Source organism: Somniosus microcephalus, chromosome 15, assembly GCF_052327205.1.
Source record: "Somniosus microcephalus isolate GS21.2 chromosome 15, FLI_Smic_1.0, whole genome shotgun sequence".
In the NCBI taxonomy this organism is placed as follows: Eukaryota; Metazoa; Chordata; class Chondrichthyes; order Squaliformes; family Somniosidae; genus Somniosus; species Somniosus microcephalus.
This window is the reverse complement of record NC_141001.1, coordinates 45,903,329-45,927,044: the sequence shown is the minus strand read 5'-3', so window position 1 is coordinate 45,927,044 and position 23,716 is coordinate 45,903,329. Positions and strand designations below refer to the sequence as shown.

The 23,716-nt window shown below is 44.4% G+C and overlaps 1 protein-coding gene across 1 annotated transcript in view; it reads right to left on the bottom strand.

Annotated features, from left to right (window-relative positions):
• LOC147106694 (uncharacterized) overlaps positions 1-23,716 on the bottom strand; it is a 75,106-nt gene that overhangs the window by 8,664 nt on the left and 42,726 nt on the right. The window contains exons 15-22 of the mRNA XM_086007742.1: positions 23,474-23,666; positions 16,497-16,612; positions 15,980-16,059; positions 12,762-12,838; positions 6,142-6,292; positions 5,070-5,139; positions 4,108-4,273; positions 242-399 (exon numbers count right to left, since the gene is read on the bottom strand). Coding sequence (XP_085863868.1) covers positions 242-399; positions 4,108-4,273; positions 5,070-5,139; positions 6,142-6,292; positions 12,762-12,838; positions 15,980-16,059; positions 16,497-16,612; positions 23,474-23,666 — 1,011 coding nt within the window. The remainder of the gene's footprint in view (positions 1-241; positions 400-4,107; positions 4,274-5,069; positions 5,140-6,141; positions 6,293-12,761; positions 12,839-15,979; positions 16,060-16,496; positions 16,613-23,473; positions 23,667-23,716) is intronic.

The following is a 23,716-nucleotide window of genomic DNA, read 5'->3' as shown; positions in this document are numbered from 1 at the left end:
TTTATACGATTGCACAAAGTCAAATTTACCCCCTTTAACCTTTCCTCATAACTGAAATTCCTGATATCTGGAATCATCTTCATTATTCTCTGTTCTCTCTCAAGGTCAATAATATTCTGTGTGGCCAGCACACAGTAATCCTGATGGGACCTGACCTGCACCTTATACAGCAACAATACAACCTTTTCATATTTTTTACTCTATGTTTTAATGCTCATCAGCAGTGTTCTGTGAAGGATACGGTGCTGCTGCCCAGAGGGGGAAGGCTGAAAACTGAAGGTGCCTGTGTTAGGCGGAACAAGCCTGCTGACCCTGATGGATGAAAGTACAAACGAGCCTTTGGCGTAAATACCTGCCCGATTCTCATTGGCATGAACAGTGCTGGGAAACAGATTTCATCTACCGGGAAGAGAGAAAGACATGAATAAGCGAACATATGCATTTTTTTACGTGCTTTTTTTTTTTTAACCAATTTTCTCTCCTCTTCTGAAACCACCCTGTTGGGATGGCACCAGTTGCCTTCTGGTACCTTGTCATTTATGAGCCAGCATGAGTGACAGCAAGCTATCAGATCATCGGAGTCATCACGATCTATCCAGTTCCAGTCATCGGCTATACACATGCACTTTCCAGCAGGGATCAATGGCTAGTGATTAGGAGCAGAAACTCAACTGATCTTGGCAGAAACCAGCTAATGGCGCAGACCAAATATCAAACCTGGGACTTTCATGCCTGTATGGCTCGGACTTTTAAAAAAATTATTAAGGCGCACCTTTTGTCTTCATGACGATGATGTTTCATTTGCATCAGTGTGTGTTTGCAAGCTACCAAACATGGTTTGCAGTATATTTTATTGTATTTCTCCTCTCCTTAATGCTCCTTGTGCCCTGCTGAGGAGAGGACGGTGGCTCCCACACACGCACCAGTACTGTGCTACAGCTGCGACACTAGGAGGTATGTGAGTGAAGGTGACTAGCCCTCCTTCAGGGACAGTGTCTGGCCGCCATCTGACCATAACCATATGGGTGAATTGGGGAGCTTGCCAAGTGGGAAATAATATGAGTGAGCCTGTGACCAGCTGCACAGGACTTGTTCTTCTCAATGATGAGGGAGCTCCTGCAAACTTTAAGTTGTTTAGTAATTTCCCCTCAACTTCCCTCCCTCCTCTGGTCCCCCGACATCAGTCAGGAAAGCACCCCTCCATCTGAGGAGGCCAGCTTCCTCCTGCACAGGTGAAGCTCACCTCTACTGGAAGATTACTCAATTTTGTTTTTGCAAAGACCAACTTCGCAAGTCGTGACTTGTTCAAGGGTCACTCTTACAGAACCACTATAAACGAACTCCATTCTATTCATTTCTTAAACACAATATTTCTTTCTCTCTCTTCTGCCTCCCCTAAAATCCCATCTACAGCATCATCTGAGAGCTGGCAGGCTGTGAATTGAAGCCCAGAGACATGTGGATTGCAGGGCGGCTGAAGCTGCAAGTAATGAGGAGGTGACTGCGAGGTTCTAGGGAGGCCTCACTGTGAAATTCTCTCGAGTTTGGTATTTGATATCCACATGTTAACCTGGAAATCTAGCAAAAGCTGACCGACAGCTTAAAAAAAACTGACCAAAACACAAATGACAATGCAAACAGCCCTAAATATAGGCATCGGACATGCAAGCTTGAAATTGCATGAACCAGGGGGTGGGCAGGGGAGCAATTATGGCATGGTTCTAGCAGTGGAGCAGTAATTTGGAGCAGAACTCAATCTGCTGGGACTGACTTATTGTGCTCCAGGCGTGCATTGCACAGCTAGTTTGGGAATGTGTCAAGGAGTGTTCCTGGGAATTCCACCTGAAGCGCCCTAATAGGACCAGCAGGACATATGAGCAGGCTTGGGTCCTGTTCTGGGCATAGGGAAGGCCCCAAGAATTACTAGTGCAACGATAATTCACCCCAAGAGAAATTGATTACCGTAACAGTGGTCTTACCGTTCCTCTGGAACCTACATAAAAATATATTGCACCTTTATATTCAGCCCCATATGGGACTTGGGCTCCCCTATCAGATCAGCAGGGTGTCACTCTGACTTTAGGCTGCCTCAGCTGTGGATGCCTGGCCCTATTAGGTAAATTACCTTATCCCCGGGATTAGGGAGGGGGTCAGTGAGAGCATAAAAACATAAAAAATAGGTGCAGGAGTAGGCCATTTGGCCCTTCAAGCCTGCTCCGCTATTCAATAAGATCATGGCTGATCTTCTACCTCATCTCCACTTTCCTGAACTATCCCCATATCCCTTAATATTCAAAAATCCAGCAATCTCTGCCTTGAATATACTCAACGACTGAGCCGCCACAGCCCTCTGGGGTCGAGAATTCCAAAGATTCACCACCCTCAGTGAAGAAATTTCTCCTCATCTCAGTCCTAAATGGCCGACCCCTTATTCTGAGACTGTGACCCCTGGTTCTAGACTCCTCAGCCAGAGGAAACATCCTCCCTGCGTCTACCCTGTCAAGCCCTGTAAGAATTTTGTATGTTTCAATGAGATCACCTCTCATTCTTCTAAACTCTGGAGAATATAGGCCTAGTCTGCTCAATCTGTTCTATAGGACCATCCCAGGAACCAGTCTGGTGAACCTTCATTGCACTCCCTCTATGGCAAGTATATCCTTCCTTAGGTAAGGAGACCAAAACTGCACACAATACTCCAGGTGTGGTCTCACCAGGGCCCTATATAATTGCAGTAAGACGTCTTTACTCTTATACTCAAATCCTCTTGTAATAAAGGCCAACATATCATTTGCTTTCCTAATTGCTTGCTATACCTGCATGTTAACTTTCAGTGACTCGTGTACAAGGACACCCAGGTCCCTCTGAACACCAACAATTCCCAATCACTCACCATTTAAAAAATACTCTGCTTTTCTATTTTTCCTACCAAAGTGAATAACTTCACATTTCTCCACATTTGCCATGTTCTTGCCCATTCACCTAGCCTGTCTATATCCGCTTGAAGCCTCCTTGCATCCTCCTCACAACTTACATTCCCACCCAGCTTTGTATCATCAGCACACTTGGATATATTACATTTGGTCCCCTCATCCAAATCATTGATGTAGATTGTGAATAGCTGAGGCCCAAGCACTGATCCTTGCAGTGCCCACTAGTTACAGCCTGCCAACCTAAAAATGACCCGTTTATTCCTACTCTCTGTTTTCTGTCCGTTAACCAATCCATGCTAGTATATTACCCCCAATCCCATGAGTCCTAATTTTGTTTAATAAGCTCTTGTGTGGCACCTTATCGAATGCCTTCTGAAAATCCAAATACACCACATCCACTGGTTCCCCCTTATCTATTCTGCTAGTTACAACCTCAAAAAACAGATTTGTCAAACATGATTTCTCTATCATAAATCCGTGTTGACTCTGCCCAATCCTATTATTATTTTCTAAGTGCCCTGTTACCACGTCCTTAATAATAGATTCTAGCATTTTCCCTACTACTGATGTCAGGCTAACTGGTCTGTAGTTCCCCGTTTTCTCTCTCCCTCCTTGCTTAAATAGTGGGGTTACATTTGCCCCTCCTCCTCATTACCACCTCTTTTGGCTCCCATCTCCTGCTTCTCTAGTGGGGGGGGGGGGGGTTAATTGAATGCCATTGTACTTTGGGTGGGAATTTCTGATCTCGCAAGAATTTGTACTCAAAGTGCAGCGCCATTCAATCCTTTAGGAGCTGGGTGTGGTGCTTAGAAAAAGGGAGGCAAAAGCCGGGATTGGTGTTGAGGGATGGAGACGAGAGCGGTGCTCAGCAACAGAGTCAGGGGTGGCACTGATTTTCTTCCACAAATGCAGACACTGCCCTGAAAACACTGATTGTCCCTGTGAAACACGGATAGTTGGCATGTCTGTTAATATCAGGGTTTGGAGTCAGGGCTCTAGCTAAGACTCAGCTTTCTAATGTTGCAATTACCAAGCCATGTGTCTTTGAAATGTACCCAGTGTCCATGGACCTCTACCCCAGTATGAGTCGCTGCCTTCAGGAGAGATGGGGTGAAAATCAAAACAAAAGTTTGACTGTATTTTAATTTGTGCAAAGTATTTTAACCAGAACACAAACCTTTGCTTCTGCTGTCACTTCCTCTGCTGTCTGAACACAGCTGAAGCCGCTTCTGGACTGCGAGCTGCTTCTCCAGGTTCCTGCTGGTCTCAGACTGAAGCTTCTCAATGGCACTCTGTTTACTTCTCCACATGTTCTCCTCCAGCACTTTCATTCTCTCCCAAACCTAAAACATAAGACCACACTCCTCACTTTTTGGGACTGGGTACTGCAGTGGGTTATACTCTGTCTTTCACCCAGAGACATGGGTGTGAATCCAGGCCAGAATGATGGGGAGGAATTCTCTCCTATCTACTGGCTGTAAGAGTCCAAGTCATGTGAATTTGGTCAATTTCAATCCAAAATAGTGAGCATATGCCTTATCCAGCTTTGAATTGGCAATCATTCAGAGGGGTCACAAGGTGTGGGAAATAGGAAAATGTTGGGTTAGAGTAGAGGGAGCTTTAGAACAAAATTTCATCAAAAAAGGTGTCTGTATTTCTTTCTCTGTTGGCTGATTCCTGCTCTGTACCATTACTGCTCCTGGGAGGGCAGCCCTGCGACCATTCTCCACCTCTCTTACTCTATGCACAGGAGCAGGGTCAACTTACCTGCAGTTTGTCCCCTCCTAACAGCATTTGGGAGGTCATCATGGATAAGAAAGTATCCAGACATAATGGCAGTGCAATTCTGAGACAGAAGGACCAAGAAAATCCCTGATTTAATCTCCGTACTGCGCTGATTCAGCCAGGGATTCAATTTTCCCTTCCTCCTACAATCCACAGGCTTTAAAACCCAATCATTGCATCACCTGATCACGACCTTTCGATTTACTTTGTCTTTTTTGCTATTCTTTTCAACATTGGTGGCATCCTGCACTGTGGGCCTTGGCCCTTTCACATTGTTTTCTCAATTAAAAAAAAAAATCTTAAAAGTCAAATAAAGGAAATGTTTTAAACTAATTTTCTTGACTCCCCACTTACATCCTGTGGAAGCTTCCTCTTCAGCAGCAGGCTCTTACTCACACTCATCTTCTGTTGTCTTGCAGTAGCACTGTGGGGAAAAAGAGTCAGAGATCTACAATGAGGCAAACAAACACGTTAAGTGAGATGAACAACCAGAGCGAAGTCCTTCCACAATCAACGCAATGAGGGGGGATCAGTAAACCATGAAAATGTGCATGCATGATTTCAATGGACCTCCTGACAGATTAGCAAGACAGGTTTACAGATGAGACATTTGGGTTGTAAAATACTTGTTAGCAGCATGCTGGCTAACTTGATAGATAAATGCAGCAGCCAGTGTGTTAGTGCCCTCAGATAGAACGAGAAGGTTTATAGTTCAATCCCCTGTCTGTGCTGAATTAGCTTTTAGCTCTTAGTTGGTGGTACTAAAATTGTCCTCAGTACCCCTCAGCTAGGGAGGGATTAAATCAGCCAGGGTTCCCATTCCAGATCATGAGTCTATCAGTGTTACAAGAGGTCTCCCCAGGTGCAAACCCTCTGCTCCAAGTTTCCCTCACTCTCACCAGGATGCACCTAGCCTCTACTTTGTGCTTTTTCACAGTGACACAGCAGAGTTTGGGAGCAGTAATGGGCATCTAGCTCTGTTCTACTGCTTCATGCCATGCACAGTGGTGGCAACTTTTTCCCCAAAATGTCCTCTTTAAATCTCTTCCCATCCCTCCTGAAGGTGTTAACTCCCGTTCTGGGTACAGTTGCGTGGCCATGTGTGAGCCGAGATGGTAAGTGTCACCAGGTTTTCCACCATGAAGGGCATTGCATCCAAAATCCGTGCATGCACTTTCCAGCGGGAGTCACTGGGCACTGATCAGGAATGGGAATCTCACTCCTTTTCTCCTCCCTAACACAGGGCAATGAAGCTAATTGTATCGTCCCTACTGCTGCTCCAGCTGAGATCAGTTTTGTAAATGGGTTTCTACTTTTTAAAACCATTGAAATTATTTAAAATAAACCTTTTTTTCCACACCGATAACCTGATTCCTATCTCTTGGTTTCTGATAATTAAGTGATTTAGCTGGCGGCAGTTTCTCACCTTTTCTGTGGTGGTTTTGGACCAGCTTGTGATAATCTGGAATCTCGAGCTAGGTGATTCAGCGTCTTTCCTTCCTTTGTCTCTGTATCACTACTCTGGTTCCCTGCTGTCGATTGTGCATTCCATGACCTCAGCACCCTCTCTGGCACATCTGTTTAAAAATACAAATGTTGATTCGTTTAAACTACCCATTTCAATCTTAGAAAAATAAACTTAAAATGAAATTCATTGGAATTAATTAATAAAAGCACATGCTTCAAGATGCACTGTTAACACTAAATATTGAGTTCCCTGTCAGGTCATCAGATGGAGCAGGAAAGCTGGAGAGTTCCATCTCAAAGAAAAAATGAAACCACATCTCAAGCTTTGTACAGATGACAAAGGCCCTTCAGCCCGTGTTAGCTCATCCATCCAGAAAAGAAAGAACTATCACAGCATCCATCTGCAACTTGATCGACTCTTAAGGTTTTCATTTCCAGTCAATTCCAGATGTGCAAAGACATTCTACCAGTCATCATTCCAAAAATCTACCCATTGCCAGTTTGAATCTAAGCTCCCTTGTCCCACTGTCATGGTCTACATTCAAGTATTGCTGTGGTTTTATATTTTATATATCATTTAATATCTTGTATGCCTCTAAAAAGTGTACAGTTGCCACTTTAAGACCAAAGGGGGCGAAATTGGGTGCTGAATTCAACTCCCGCCATATTTGGCGGGAGTTTTGCGGTGGCACTACGGTGTTGCGCCTCGATCTCCTTCGCCCAGAGATCGTGACATCATCGCCGTGCACATTGCCCCGGACCCGAAATTGACTTCCACCCCCTGCAGCAGCGCCGGTCGAAAACACCGACAGCTGCAGGAGGCGTGCATCGGGCGGCCGGCCGCTTCGGGGGCGATGATTAAAGGCGAGGGGGCAGAGGTAAGTAAAAAAAAAAACTTACCTTGTTGCAGTTTTTTTGCGGGTTTTTTCTGCTCGAGTGTCGGGCTGATCACACGGGATCGCGGCTGCCTTGGTGGTCCAGGTAGGTACTTTTTATATTGCAGAGCCTGCAGCGATGGCCCTTCCCTTTAAGGGAGGGAAGGAGCCTTTGAACGCGGCAGCGCTGCACGGCCCAGTGTGCACCCCTGCTGAAGTCTCCGCCCCGCCTGCTGCCGATTGCGCTCCAAGAAGGAAGTGGAGCGCTTGATTTAGCATCCACTTCCTGCTTGGAGCGCAACGGTGAATTTTTCAAAAGTTTGAAATCATTAGCGCCTGGTGCTAACTTTTCAAACTTTAAAAAATTAGCGCCCCATACGGGGCGATAGTGAATTTCTCCCCAAAGAGTCTTAATTTCTCCTGTCTTTCCTCATAACTGAGTTCTCTGATTCTGGGGTCAGGGGGTTGGCTCTTCTCTGTACCACTGCATCACCACATGACAGGTTTACATACATTTCCAATATATATGTGAACATGGGTATATTGTTCATGGAAAAAGTTGATTGGCAATGTGTGTGGACTATTGATATATTATAAATGGTGTACTTTCACTTTTCTCCAGGGTTTGAATTTTTCCCTTTTATCTTAGTGGCCAAAACTAGACATAACACTCAAGGTGCAGTCTGACTAGAACACTTAAGTTTTAGTGTAAGCGCTTCAGACATACGCATACTGTATTTAGCAATACAGTTCAGCATTCTGCTCATTTTGTTATGGCCTGGCGTTAAGTGCAAATCTACGAACATGCCAGAACTTTCAACTTTACTTTTAGTTATTTCTACACTTATCTCAGATTCTATATTTTGTCCAATTTTTTTTCTTCTAGTGTGGAGAACCTTACACTTATCGGCGTTAAATTTCTGCGTTCACAAATTTTGGCCAATACTTTCACAAAACAGTGTTGTTTTTTTTTAAAAGGAGGAACAGAGACTGGAGGCTATTTGTCTCTGCACCAGGTCTACTATCTCGAGGGAGCTGAGACTGAACTCCCCATTCCCCTTACCCTGGTGCCTCAACCTAGGGCCAGTTAGGATGTATTTACAAAGATGTGTGACTATGAAGGAGTACAGAGGCTGCTGATATGGGAAAAGCAGCCAAGTTTTCAGGTGTCAAGGATGAGATTGTCCAGCATGACATCAGGGGAAGTTGTGAGATTTTCAGCACTGATCGGTTTACTTAGATTGTGTTTCGAGTGAAATTTGCATTACTATCCATGCCCTATTTTACGCCCTAACCCATTGTATGAATCCATCTCAATTCATGGTTGATAACCCTCCCAACAAATGGGAATTTTCAAGAGCTGCACCAATCGCGGAGGTGGACTGACTTTAAGCCAATATTTATCCCTCAACCAACATTAATAAAAAATAGAGACTATCTGGTCACTATCGCACTGCTGTTTGTGGAACCTTGTAGTGCACAAATTGGCTGTCCCGTTTCCTACATTACCACAGTGACTACACTTCAAGAGTACTTAATTGGCTGTAAAGCATTCTGGGATGTCCTGAGGTTGTGAAAGGCGCTATATAAATGCAAGTCTTTCTTTCTTTAGGTTGTGCTTTTAGCTTTACGGAGCAACACAAGTGACCGAAATCTTCATGACAACACGTCGATTGACAGGCATCTCCATAGTGATCATCTGCATTCGGTCCCAATATTGCAAACAATAAATGTACAAGCCTTATGCGAAACACTGGTGAATATTAGTGTAATATTTTCTACAAAATATTGGATAATTGCACACAATTACAAGAACTTTGGTGTGCAAGCATCAAAGACTTGGTTTAAATGCATAAGATGCTGAATGTCTGAAAAATTGAGGATTTCCTACTTTAAAATTTTTAAACCCCAAAAATTCTCCCACTTCCTTCTCTGAATGTGCTGAGTCATGCTGGTACAATTTGATGGCTGTCAGCAGCCCTCTGCAACTGCCCCTATTCTTCATGTGTGAGTGTCAGCAGTCTATTTGGCTTTGGGGGCATCACAGCTGATGTGAGCAAAAAGCAGACCAAGTGATATACAAGGTCGACGCTTAGTTGGGTACAGATGACAGACTTCGAGTGATGGTTCAAAACGATCCTTTAATTTTCACAGGCCTGGGGAGGGCCTGGGGAGAACCTTCTGGGACCCTTCTCAGATTCGACTCCACCGATACCCTAGCAACGTTCACAATTATACACAAAAATCATACCCTGTCTTAGGGGTGGGTGCAAAGCTATCAATGTCTGAATAGCAAATATAAAGCATGACATTAATCACATTTCTGTTATCAGTTGGTTCTGGGACCTTCTGTGACTGCGGCCTTGGCTTAGTCTATTGCTGCAACAACCGCCCTTTGTCTCTGGCCAGATGGTTTGTTCAGTAACATGTTTTCTTAAGATAACAGTTCCTGTTCTGGTAACAAGCTCAAGTTACTTTGAATACATATTCTTCCTTAACAAGCTCAAGTTACTTTGAATACATATTCTTCCTTAACAAGCTCAAGTTACTTCTGCAAAGCAAGCAGATTGTGATTAGTGACTGAGACTTTCCCAACGGTTTTTAGCTGTCAGCCATTTTACGATTCACACATTACATACTTTACTTACTGAATACATATTTTTCCTCTACCTAGGTTCTACGTCTAACACTTAATGATATTAATTATAAATTTTAATTACTTCAACAGCCAAGTCCGATGTTGTTCTCCCCCAACATTCACACATGCATAGTTACCAGAAGGGATCACTGGATCTGACTGGTTTGGTTTCTCCTTAACCCAGAGACACTTAGGCCAACTCTAGCATCCTATTGTCTCTCTGGCTGAGATCAGCTAACTTTGAACCGACCAGGAATTGACCCTCAGCTGATGTCATTATAGCAGCGTCCTTACGGAACTCTGGGTAATGATAGAAACACTTGTGGATCTCCATTCTCTTGCATTCAAGTAAAACACAAGCTGTCTCACTGGGCCATTGAGAAATAGCTGCAGATATATGACAAAAAATGGCCAAGAAAATGTTAGGAATAAAGTGGGCACAAAGATCACCACTAAAGGAGGTCTGAGTAGGACCCAGACTACAAATGCCAACAAGGTGTAGGAAAAACAAGGTTAACGTGCTACAGAGACATAACTGAAATGAGATCACTCTGCTACTGCATCAAGCAATGGACTGGCAGCCACATGGGAGGGAGGATGAAAGCTTGAAAAAGAATGAATGTGAAGTTTTCAGGTTATTACACTAGATGTGCTCTTGGGTTCAGCTCCACCACTGGCTCCCGTGAGCTGACTTTGTGTCCCCTATGATCCAAAGTGCGTTGTTTTCTGTCCAATAAATAAATGATAGCACGATCTAGGGATCATAAGAGAGAATTCTCTCTGTACACTGGCTTCTGGAATGTATCACCTGCTATCATGTGGAATTTATCACCTGCTATCATGCGTATTTTCCTCTCCAAATAGTGGACTGGTCAAACACTCTTACTGAATCAAGACATAGGCTTTGAACCAATAATTTGTTTTATTTATATAAGATAGGTGAATGAACAGTACACAGTTTTAACACAGTGGGATATATATTTCCCTATACTCCTCGATATATAAAATAAAGACGCAACTTGTTTTCTTTCTAAACATGGACCGTAAAACAGAAAACCACATACTGTTAAATTTCTCCAAACTTCACTGGCTAAGCTGGCTCAGGCTTTTATAAAACAGATAGCCTGTGAGGTTCATAGGCTCTCTTTTCCATCTCTAACTCCACTGCCTGAGAATTACCAATATTGATCTGTACAGTGATGTATCTGTCCACCGAGCTGTCAATCAAAAAGTGCTCCAACTAATCAAGCGTCCTTCCCTCTTTTCAATAGTCTCACAACACCTGTTAATCAAAGTAACTACTCCAGGATGGGACCTATCTTTTGAACAGTGAAACAAAGGCTGCAGATGATACACCTCTCATGATTTAATTAAACTAGAGGCCATCAATATAAGATAGTCACTAATAAATCCAATAGGGAATTTAGGAGAAACTTATTTACCCAGAAAGTGGTTAGAATGTGGAACTCGCTACCACAGGGAGCAGTTGAGGCGAATAGTATCAATGCATTCAAGGGGAAACTAGATAAGCACATGAGGGAGAAAGGAATAGAAAGTTATATTGATGGGGTGAGATGAAGAGGGGTGGGAGGAAGTTTGTGTGGAGCATAAATACCTGTTGGGCCGAATGGCCTGTTTCTGTGCTGTAAATACTTTGTAATACTTTGTCATTTGTAAATAGTCATTCACTAATATTGAATTAAAGCAATTTCTCATAAGGGTCAAAGATGTTGTCAGTGAATGTGGCAGCACTGGCAATTAGCACTTGGAATTACTACTGTCCTCAATTTACTCACAACAATATGAAGAACACCACAGCCAATTTATCTGGAACTAAACTGATGTATTTACCTTTGAGAAATTCCTTGTGTGATGCTGTTTTACTTGCTGATTCTAGCAATACAAAAATACAAGTTCCAAAAATATTCAGCACAGATAAAAATCCATTTTACCACAATGAAATACCAGTATTTATATAGCATCCAAACATCTTAGAATGCCTCACAAAATAAATGACTGTATTTTGCAGTGTAATGCAAATACAGTAATGTCCAAATAAAAGAGATAAGTGACCAATCAATCTGCTTATTCGGTGCAGTTGGTTAAGGGAGGAATGTTGGCCAGAAGACCATGAGAACTCCCTGCTCTTCTTCAAACAGTACCACGGAATCTTTAGTGCCCACCATAACAGATAAAGAGAACCTTGATATTTACCATCCAAAAGACAGTGAGGTAGAAACTCGTCTAGGTTGCTAGCACAAAGCTGGTGGTATCGCATCGGCTGCCTGTTATCTGCACCGCTTCATTTTCAAATCCATTGCAAGCAATGGAATTGGATATTAGACGGAGCATATAACAGGGACAAGGCGCTGCCACTCATGTTGCGCTACCTTCCAAGACAAATTTCGACCTCAGTGCCTCTTAAATTAGATCACTTCCTCAGTATTGCACCAGTGCCAGTTCAGATTATGAACTAAGTCCTGGTGTATGGCTCAAACCCACAACCTTCTGATCCAGCTGCAACAGTGCCAGTCACTGAATCATATTGTCAGATTATGACCTAACTGAGGTGCAAGTCACCTGGGAAGTTCAGCAGAGTCAGAGAGAAAGGTGTAGATTAATAACCTCCTCATGCTGAGGGTCCCAGGTCTAAATAAGCACGTCAACTGAAGTATCGCTACAACTACCCCAACTGAGTCCAACTAACTCATCCAGATTGGGTATAGAATCTAGGATGTTTGTGGCCTTTATGACTCAATCTCATATTGGACAGAAAATGAGCAAACTAAGTCTTTGGGAGCCCAACTTTTGGCTGTTCTACAAAGAAGAATATTAATGTCCCAAATCCAATTTTTGTGATATTATGACCGCAGTCAAGATCAGAATGTCATCCAAGGTGAGGCGCAAGTATCGATTATTGGTGCGTATCAATAATCTTTTGTAGTTCTCAAAGTGCTAAATCTCTAATGTGGAAAGACACCATATATGTACACACACGTACGTGCATAAACATGTACATACAGACACACGTGTGCACACAAGCGCATCCATACAAATTCTACCCACCTGTCGTGGATGTCTGATCGAGTGGACTGTCTGCTGCAGATGAGCTGACAGACTTGAGAAGGCCCCACATCTGCTTCCTAGAATTTCACAGCAACGCAGCAATGAGATTCTGAGTTAGAATCATAGAATCATAGAATGGTTACAGCACAGAAGGAGGCCATTTGGCCCATCGAGCCCGTGCCGACTCTCTGCAAGATCACTTTGGCTAGTCCCACTCCCCCACACTTTCCTCATAGCAAATATTTTTCCTTCAAATACTTATCCAATTCCCTTTTGAAGGTCACGATTGAGTCTGCCTCCACCACCCTTTCAAGAATTGCATTCCAGATCATAACCACTCGCTGCGTAAACAAGTTTTTCCTCATGTCGCCTTTGGTTCTTCTGCCAATCACCTTAAATCTGTGTCCTCTGGTTCTCGACTCTTCTGCCGATGGGAACAGTTTCTCTCTATCTACTCTGTCTAGACCCCTCATGATTATGAACACCTCTATCAAATCTCCTCTCAACCTTCTCTGCTCTAAGGAGAACAACTCCAACTTCTCCAGTCTATCCACGTAACTGAAGTCCCTCATCCCTGGAACCATTCTCGTGAATCTTTTCTGCACCCTCTCTAAGGCCTTCACATCCTTCCTAAAGTGCAGTGCTCAGAATTGGACACAATACTCCAGTTGAGGCCGAACCAGTGTTTTGTAAAGATTCATCATAACTTCCTTGCTTTTGTACTCTATGCCTCTACTTATGAAGCCCAGGATCCCGTATGCTTTTTTAACCGCTTTCTCAACCTGCCCTGCCACATTCAACAATTTGTGCACATATACACCCAGATCTCTGTTCCTGCACCCCCTTTAGGATTGTACCCTTTAGTTTATATTGCCTCTCCTCGTTCTTCCTACCAAAATGTATCACTTCGCACTTTTCTGCGTTCAATTTCATCTGCCACATGTCCGCCCATTTCACCAGCCTGTCTGTGTCCTCTTGAAGTCTATCACTATCCTCCTCACTGTTCACTATACTTCCAAGTTTTGCATCATCTGCACATTTTGAAATAGTACCCTGTACACCCAAGTCTAAGTCATTAATATATATCAAGAAAAGCAGTGCTCCTGGTACCGACCCCTGGGGAACACCGCTGTATACCTTCCTCCAGTCCGAAAAACAACCGTTCACCATTACTCTCTGTTTCTGGTCACTTAGCCAATTTTGTATCCATGCTGCCACTGTCCCTTTTATTCCATGGACTTCAACTTTGCTGGAAAGCCTATTATGTGGCACTTTATCAAACGCCTTTTGGAGTTCACCCAAATTTTGTCCAGTTTGGATACTTCACATTTGTGTTGGCCAATGCCTTTAGAACCTTTCGAACAACACATGCTGCTACTTGCTTTGTTCTGCTACAATTATTTCCGCCACCTTGTTGGGCGCTAAATGATTGGTTAGCACAATAAACGCAAGTATATTTTATATGAAAAATATACATATAAAAATCTCAACAGTAATAACAACTTGCATTTATATAGCATCTTTATGATAGAAAAATGTCCTAAGGCTCTTCACAGAAGTATAATCAGACAAAAATGGACGCCAAATCAATGAAGGAGATAGTAGGAGGGTTGACCAAACGTTTGGTCAGAGGTGGGTTTTGAGGAGAGCCTTATAGTATCCATCCTAAGCCCACATATCCCCAGATACACCATCATCTTTCAACACAGTCCTTCATAGCTGCTGGAGGAGGAGGAGGGGAACCTGGCTGTTGGTTAACAGTTTGTTCAAATCCAGGGGAGTCTGCTAGGGGTGTGGGGTGGGGGCTCTTTTATCAATTAAGGTCTGCCCAGCTGTATGAATCTGGGTATGGAAGGAGCCTCCGACTGGTGAAGGGTCTACCCATCCTTGGGAGTCTGGTGGAGAAGGTGGATTCCAGCCAGATATCTTAACTTTCAAAGCTTATTTCATGGAAACACTGCCAGAGTGGGCACTCCTTCTGGTGCAGCTGGAGGTAATGCTCCTTTCAAATACACATTCAAAATGTCCCCATGCATGGAACATTTTGCATTAAGGTCAGTCTGAACCTAGGGCAGAATTTTCTGCATAATTGGGCACATTCTGTAATATGGGGAGCTTCAATTTAGAACAAAACTAGATCAGTCTGGGAAACAGGACCATCTGACAAATTCTGAGCCAGTTCTGGAAACTCTGAAATGACAGGAATGAGAAACAGCATAACCCCGCTAATATACTGGAACCCCTGGATCAGAATAGTCCCCTTCTCCTGACATTTTTTTGATATTTCCATTTCCCCAAACTCCCTACTCTTATGGCTTCTCCAATGAGGATTGCTGAATTTGTGCCAGAGGTGCTAAATATCACGGTGTTTGTGCGTGCACTCATATCCATTGGGAACTGGCGAGAGACTGTCCCAACTTATTATACTTAAGACCTTCACCACTCTTTCAAGCTCAAAGCCAGGGGTGAAAAGATATTTTCAAAGAGAACAAACTCTTCATTTACTTTATCTATGGTGGATTTTAACTTCGTTCCCAGAAATAAAGGTAGCACCCAATGGCCTAAAAGAAAACAGAACTTTGTTTACTCTGTTTGTGTTGATTTGAACCCAAGGTCCCAGAGGTGAATGGCATCAGTCAGTCCTCGATCACAGAGAGGAGACCCTCTGATTGAGCTGGATTCAATCCTGGATCTTACTGGTGAAAATACAGTATTCTAACTCATTATCCCACTCAATTTCCATGTCTAATGACCTTAGTTCTAGCACACTTAGCTAGAACTAAGGTCATTAGACACACTTAGCTGGGGGGCACGGTGGCATAGTGGTTAGCACTGTTGCCTCACAGTGCCAGGGACCCGGGTTCAAATCCGGCCTCGGGCGACTGTCTGTGTGGAGTTTGCACATTCTCCCTGTGTCTGCGTGGGTTTCCTCCGGGTGCTCCGGTTTCCTCCCACAGTCCAAAGATGTGCGGGTTAGGTTGATTTGGCTATGATAAATTGACCCTTAGTGTTAGGGGATTAAATACGTGGGGTTACGGGGATAGGGTGGGATATGTGTCGGTGCAGGCTCGATGGGCTGAAATGGCCTCTATCTGCACTGTGGGGATTCTGTGATTCTGTGAGAAGCTGAGTTGCTAAATCCTACATTTAACACCAGCCTTCTCCTTCACTGATGTGAGATTTGTGATCTTCTATTGTAGTTAGTCACGATTACTCACTCATGCATTTCCTGTAGCTGGGCGAGCTGGAGATTGTGTTCTTCGATCAATAACTGCACTTGTTCCTCAGGAACCAAACCCTGCAAAAAGGAGGGAAAATGTAACAGATTAACGTCATAGTGCTGAGCGTTAGACTATGGCGTTGGCTCAAATCTAGCCCTGACTGATGAGGTGCCTGTGTCAGCCTGTCCAGAGTCTTTATGATACTAACATACCTTAAGTAAATGAGAATAGGAGAAAATAATGGACATGTGGGAGTGAGTCACAGGTTGGAATCTAATTGAGGGATTCAGGTGATTTATATATTGACAATAATACATAGTAAGACTGAGTGTTGGCAGACTGTTGAACTGTGGAGTTCATCACTGCCAAGTCCAGTCCTGTTCTCATCTAACATCTGCACATAAGCACTTGTCAACTGAGGTCACTGGATAGTGATCAGCAGCAGGAATCACTGACTGATTTTATATTGTGTTTTTTTGGTTTCTCTTTCTGTCCAGTTGTGTATTGCACTTACTGATTTTGCTGTGGAAGAGGATGCCCAGGACATGGCGGAAGTGCAGCTTTCTCTTAGCTCGGGTCTTTTGAGGCAGTTCTCAAGCTCATCCCGGTTGGTTTCCTTCAGGTCTATCCCTGTAAAAGAATCATGCACAAATAATTAATGGTGTTGTTTGAGAGATAAATACTGGCCAGGACACTGGGAGAATTTCCCCGCTCTTCTTCATAGTGCCATGCGGTCTGTTACGTCCACCTGAGAGGGCAGATGGGGCTTCAGTTTAACGACTCATCTGAAAGACGGCATCTCTGACAGTGCAGCACTCCCTCAGTACTGTACTGAAGTGTCAGCCTGGATTATGTGCTCAAGTCTCTGGGGCTTGAACATAAAACTTTCTGACTCAGAGGCAAGAGCGCTACCACTGAGCCAAGGCTGACTCCTTAGACCCAATTTTAACCTAGCGTGGAAGTGTGGTGTGCGGGGGCTGGACTGGGAGGGAAGCTCCCACCATGGCGCCAGCATGAGGCCTGTGCAATATTTACTCCTGTGCCTCATTTAAATGTCCCGACACGTGACTATCGCCCGAAGCCTGCAGGGAGCAGGAGCAGAAAATCACGCGGCCACACCAGTCCCCAGCAAGGTAAATTGAGGCGGGGGGGGGGGGGGGGGGGGGGAGGTGGAATTCTTGATGATTGTAGTTAGGGGGAGGGGGCCGCCTAGGGCAGAGGGGGCCTGCGATTTTTTTGTAGTGTCTTAAAATAAGTGGCCGCAGAGATCGTGGATGCATTGGTTGCAATATACCAACATTCCCTGGGCTCTGGAGAGGTCCCAGCGGATTGGAAAACCACAAATGTAACACCCCTATTTAAGAAAGGAGGGAGACAGAAAGCAGGAAACTATAGACCAGTTAGCCTAACATCTGTCATTGGGAAAATGCTGGGGTCCTTCATTAAGGAAGCAGTAGCAGGGCATTTGGAAAATCATAATGCAGTCAAGCAGAGTCAGCATGGTTTTATGAAAGGGAAATCATGTTTAACAAATTTGCTGGAGTTCTTTGAGGATGTAACGAGCAGGGTGGACAAGGGTGAGCCAGTAGATGTGGTGTATTTTGATTTGCAGAAGGCATTCGATAAGGTGCCACATAAAAGGTTACTGCATAAGGTAACAGCTCACGGAGTTGGGGGTAATATATTAGCATGGATAGAGAATTGGCTAACTAACAGAAAACAAAGTCGGGAAAAATGGGTCATTTTCCAGTTGGCAAACAGTAACTAGTGGGGTGCCACAGGGATCGGTGCTGGGGCCTCAACTATTTACAATCTACATTAATGACTTGGATGAAGGGAACGAGTGTAATGTGGCCAAGTTTGCAGATGATACAAAGATGGGTGGGAAAGCAAGTTGTGCAGAGGACTCAAAGAACCTGCAAAGGGATATAGACAGGCTAAGTGAGTGGGAAAACATTTGGCAGATGGAGTATAATGTGGGAAAGTGCGAGGTTATCCACTTTGGCAGGAAAAATAAAAAAGCAAATTATTATTGAAATGGAGAGTGATTACAAAATGCTACAGTTCAGAGGGACCTGGGGGTCCTTGTGCATGAAACACAAAAAGTTAGCATGCAGGTACAGCAAGTAATCAAAAAGGCAAATGGAATGTTGACCTTTATTTCAAGGGGGTTGGAGTATAAAAGCAGGGAAGTCCTGCAACAACTGTACAGGGTATTGGTGAGACCACACCTTGAGTACTGCGTACAGTTTTGGTCTCCTTATTTAAGGAAGGATATACTTACATTGGAGGCAGTTCAAAGACGATTCACTAGGTTAATTCCAGTGATGAGGGGGTTGACTTATGAGAAAAGGTTGAGCAGGTTGGGCCTATACTCATTGGAATTTAGAAGAATGAGAGGTGATCTTATTGAAACATATAAGATACTGAGGGGGCTCGACAAGGTAGATGCAGAGAGGATGTTTCCCCTCGTGGGGAAACGTAGAGCTCAGGGGCATAGTTTCAGAATAAAGGGTCGCCCTTTTAGAACTGAGATGAGGAGGAATTTCTTCTCTCAGAGGGTTGTAAATCTGTGGAATTCTCTGCCCCAGAGAGCCATGGAGGCTGGGTCATTGAATACATTTAAAGTGGAGATAGACAGATTTTTGCAAGATAAGGGAGTGAAGGGATATGGGGAGCCATGATCTTATTGAATGGCGGAGCAGGCTCGAGGGGCCAAGTGGCCTATTCCTGCTCCTATTTCTTATGTTCTTATGTCAGGAGCAGAACTCCTGGTCCTTCTGGCCCACAAGGAAACCTTAAAAGAAAAGAACTTACCAAGGCCTCTTCTGACCACTATCAATAGCGATTCGTGCATTTCACAATTAAAATAGCATCGGGATCCGAATAACGCCATTGGACCCCAACGTTGAAATATTTCTGAGGCCCCACCTGCCTGCAGCGAGTGGCCTTGATGCTCCTGAAAACCCATTTTATTGTGGCGAGCGTGAACGCGGCTGGAACGCAGAGTGTATCGCTCGGCCGTCAGCACAGCGGCTGACCTGGGAGTGGAGTGAGCAGCGACGCCCGACCAGAGTGGACCTGCGTGAGGTACAAGCAGCGCGGCAACTTTAAAAGGAGGGGGCGAGGCGAGGCATACCAATTCAACAGCAGGGGAGAGAGGTAAAAAGTAATCAAAGTGTGACGTCACCAGGAAGCAGGTAAGTGATTGGTTGGTGGGTATTTCTCTCTTTTTTTAAACTTTAACTCTGGTTTATAGTTTCTAAGGTCTCTCTAGTGTAGCAGGGACTGTTGGTAAACCAGTTAACTGTAGTGTAATTAGTGGGATTGATTGATTTAATTTTAAATTCAATTAATTAAAGGGTAAGTCATGGCAGGACAGCCGGGCCCCGTGATCTGCTTCTCCTGCGAAATGCAGGAACTCAGGGACACTTCCTGTGTCCCTGACAACTACATGTGCAGGAAGTGCATCCAGCTGCAGCTACTGACAGACCGCATTGCGGCACTGGAGCTGCGATTGGATACATACTGGAGCATTCACGATGCTCAGGACATCGTGAATAGCACATTTACAGAGTTGGACACACCGCAGGTAGAGGTTGGACAGGAAGAAAGGGAACGGGTGACCAACAGGCAGAGTACTAGGCGCAGGCAGGTAGTGCAGGGGTCCCCTGTGGCCATCCCCCTCTCCAACAGATACACCACTTTGAGTACTGTTGGGGGGGATGGCTTATCAGAGGAAGGCAGCAGCAGCCAACTTCCTGGCACCAGGGGTGGCTCTGCTGCACAGAATGGGAGGAGAAAGAGGGGTAGAGCTATAGTAATAGGGGATTCAATTGTAAGGGGAATAGATAGGCATTTCTGCAGCCGCAAACGAGACTCCAGGATGGTGTGTTGTCTCCCTGGTGCAAGGGTCAAGGATGTCTCCGAGCGGCTGCAGAACATCTTGGAAGGGGAGGGTGAACAGCCAGTTGTCGTGGTGCATATAGGCACCAACGATATAGGTAAAAAGCGGGATGAGGTCCTAAAAGCGGAATATAGGGAGTTAGGAGATAAATTAAAAAACAGGACCTCAAAAGGTAGTAATCTCAGGATTGCTACCAGTGCCACGTGCTAGTCAGAGCAGAAACAGAAGGATACTTCAGGTGAATACGTGGCTAGAGGAATGGTGCCAGGGGGAGGGATTCAAGTTCCTGGGACATTGGAACCGGTTCTGGGGGAGGTGGGACCAGTTCAAACCGGACGGTTTGCACCTGGGCAGGGCTGGAACCGATGTCCTAGGGGGAGTGTTTGCTAGTGCTGTGGGGGAGGGTTTAAACTAAAATGGCAGGGGGTTGGGAACCTGAGCAGGGAGACAGAGGAAAGGGAAACAAGGATAAAAGCAAAAGATAGGAAGGAGAAAAACAAAAGTGGCAGTCAGAGAAATCAACGGTTTAAATCAAACATGGCCACAGTAAATAATAATTCTAATAGGTCTAAGAGCGTTAAAAAAACAAGCCTGAAGGCTTTGTGTCTTAATGCGAGGAGCATTTGTAATAAAGTGGATGAATTGGCTGTGCAAATAGAAGTAAGCAAATACGATTTGGTTGGGATTACGGAAACGTGGCTCAAGGAAGGCCAGGACTGGGAACTCAACATCCAGGGGTATTCGATATTCAGGAAAGATAGGCAAAAAGGAAAGGGAGGTGGGGTAGCATTACTGGTTAAAGAAGGGATTAACACAATTGTAATGAAGGATATTAGCTCTGATGAGGTGGAATCTGTATGGGTAGAATTGAGAAATACTAAGGGGGAAAAAACGTTAGTGGGAGTAGTTTATAGACCTCCAAACAGTAAGGTGGAGGTTGGGGATGGCATTAAAAGGGAAGTTAAAGAAGCGTGCAATAAGGGCACAGCAGTCATCATGGGTGACTTTAATCTACATATAGATTGGGCCAACCAAATTAGTAACAATACTGTGGAGGAGGAATTCCTGGAGTGTTTACGGGATGGTTTCCTGGACCAATATGTCGAGGAACCAACCAGAGATCAGGCCATCTTAGACTGGGTATTATGTAACGAGAAAGGATTAATTAGCAATCTTGTTGTACGAGGCCCCTTGGGTCGGAGCGATCATAATATGATCGAATTCTTCATTAAGATGGAGAATGAAGTAGTTGACTCAGAGACTAGGGTCTTCAATTTAAATAAAGGAAACTACGATGGTCTGAGGAGCGAGTTGGGTAGGATTGATTGGGGAATGGCATTCAAAGGGTTGACGGTGGATAGGCAATGCTAAACATTCAAAGACCGCATGGATGAACTACAGAATTTGTTCATCCCAGTTTGGCATAAAAATAAAACAAAAAAGGTGACCCAACCGTGGCTAACAAGGGAAATTAGGGATAGCATAAGGTCCAAGGAGAGGGCATATAAATTGGCCAGAAAAAGCAATAATCCTGAGGATTGGGAGCAGTTTAGGATTCAACAAAGGAGGACAAAGGGATTAATTAAGAAAGGGAAAATAGAATATGAGAGTAAGCTTGCAGGGAACATAAAAACTGACTGTAAAAGCTTTTATAGATATGTGAAGAGAAAAAGATTGGTGAAGTCAAGCGTAGGTCCCTTGCAGTCAGAATCGGGGGAATTTATAATGGGGAACAAAGAAATGGCAGACCAACTAAATACATATTTTGGTTCTGTCTTCACAAAGGAGGACACAAATAACCTCCCAGAGATGCCGGGGAACATCGGGTCTGATGAAAGGGTGGAACTGAAAGAAATCAGTATTTGTAGGGAAATGGTGTTAGGAAAATTGATGGGACTGAAGGCCGATAAATCCCCAGGGCCTGATAATCTACATCCCAGGGTACTTAAGGAAGTGGCCCTAGAAATAGTAGATGCATTGCTGGTCATCTTCCAGAACTCGATAGACTCTGGAACGGTACACATGGATTGGCGGGTAGCTAATGTTACCCCACTATTCAAAAAAGGTGGTAGAGAAAAAGCGGGGAATTATAGACCGGTAAGCTTGACATCGGTAGTGGGGAAAATGCTAGAGTCCATTATAAAAGATGTAATAGCAGAGCATTTGGAAAGCAGTGACTGGATCGGACAAAGTCAACATGGATTTACAAAAGGTAAATCATGCTTGACTAATCTACTGGAATTTTTTGAGGATGTAACTGGTAAAATAGATAAGGGAGAACCAGTGGATGTGGTGTATTTGGACTTTCAGAAGGCTTTCGATAAGGTCCCGCATAAGAGATTAGCGTGCAAAATTAAGGCACATGGGATTGGGGGCAAGGTATTGACTTGGATAGAGAACTGGTTGGCAGACAGAAAGCAAAGAGTTGGAATAAACGGGTCGTTTTCCGAGTGGCAGGCAGTGACTAGTGGGGTACCGCAAGGATCGGTCCTAGGACCCCAGCTGTTCACAATATATATTAATGATCTGGACGAGGGAATTGGATGTAATATCTCCAAATTTGCAGACGACACAAAGCTGGGTGGGAGGGTATGCTGTGAGGAGGATGTCGTGAAACTCCAGTACGATTTGGACAGGTTGGGTGATTGGGCAGAAACATGGCAAATGCACTATAATGTGGATAAATGTGAGGTTATCCACTTTGGTGGCAAAAACAGGAAGGCAGATTATTATTTGAATGGCAATAGATTGGGAGAAGGGGAAGTGCAAAGAGACCTGGGTGTGATTGTGCACCAGTCGCTAAAGGTAAGCATGCAGGTGCAGCAGGCGGTTAAGAAGGCAAATGGTATGTTGGCCTTCGTAGCAAGAGGGTTCGAGTACAAGAACAAGGATGTCTTGCTGCAGTTGTACAGGGCCTTGGTGAGACCGCACCTTGAGTATTGTGTGCAGTTTTGGTCGCCTTACCTGAGGAAGGATGTTCTTGCCATGGAAGGAGTGCAGCGAAGATTCACCAGGCTGATACCTGGGATGACAGGAATGACGTATGAGGAGAGATTGTGTCGATTGGGCTTATACTTACTGGAGTTTAGAAGATTGAGAGGGGATCTCATCGAAACCTATAAAATTCTGTCAGGCCTGGACAGACTAGATGCAGGAAGGATGTTTCTGATGGCCGGGGAGTCCAGAACCAGGGGTCATAGTCTAAGGATAAGGGGTAAGCCATTTAGGACTGAAATGAGGAGGAATTTCTTCACCCAGAGAGTGGTGAACCTGTGGAATTCTCTGCCACAGAGGGCGGTGGAGGCCAGTTCATTAAGTATATTCAAGAAAGAGTAAGATATATTTCTTAAGGCTAAAGGGATCAAGGGATATGTGGAGAAGGCAGGGACAGGGTACTGAATTTGGATGATCAGCCATGATCTCATTGAATGGCGGAGCAGGCTCGAAGGGCCGAATGGCCTACTCCTATCTTCTATGTTTCTATGTTAACGCATCGCCCGCACCATTTCTCGCCAGGCGGGCGGGTTAAAACAGGGGCTCTGGTTTTTATTTTATTTCTATTTATTTTTCTTAAAAAGTTTTACCTGTGGCACCCAAGACAAGTTCCTCTAGACTCCAAGCCTCTGTGGACTGGTCCTTCCACATTAATTCCTCCATCTCTTCTAAGCAGAGGCTGATGCACAAGGCCGCTATGGTTCTTGCTGGTGAGCGTGCAGATTTAGGAGTAAAAAGCTGAATTTCTGCACAACTCATGTGTTTCTGTTCCATCAGTAGATCCTGAGAGGAAGTCAAGGAAGGAGGATCAGCCTCTTGACCAGTGTACAATT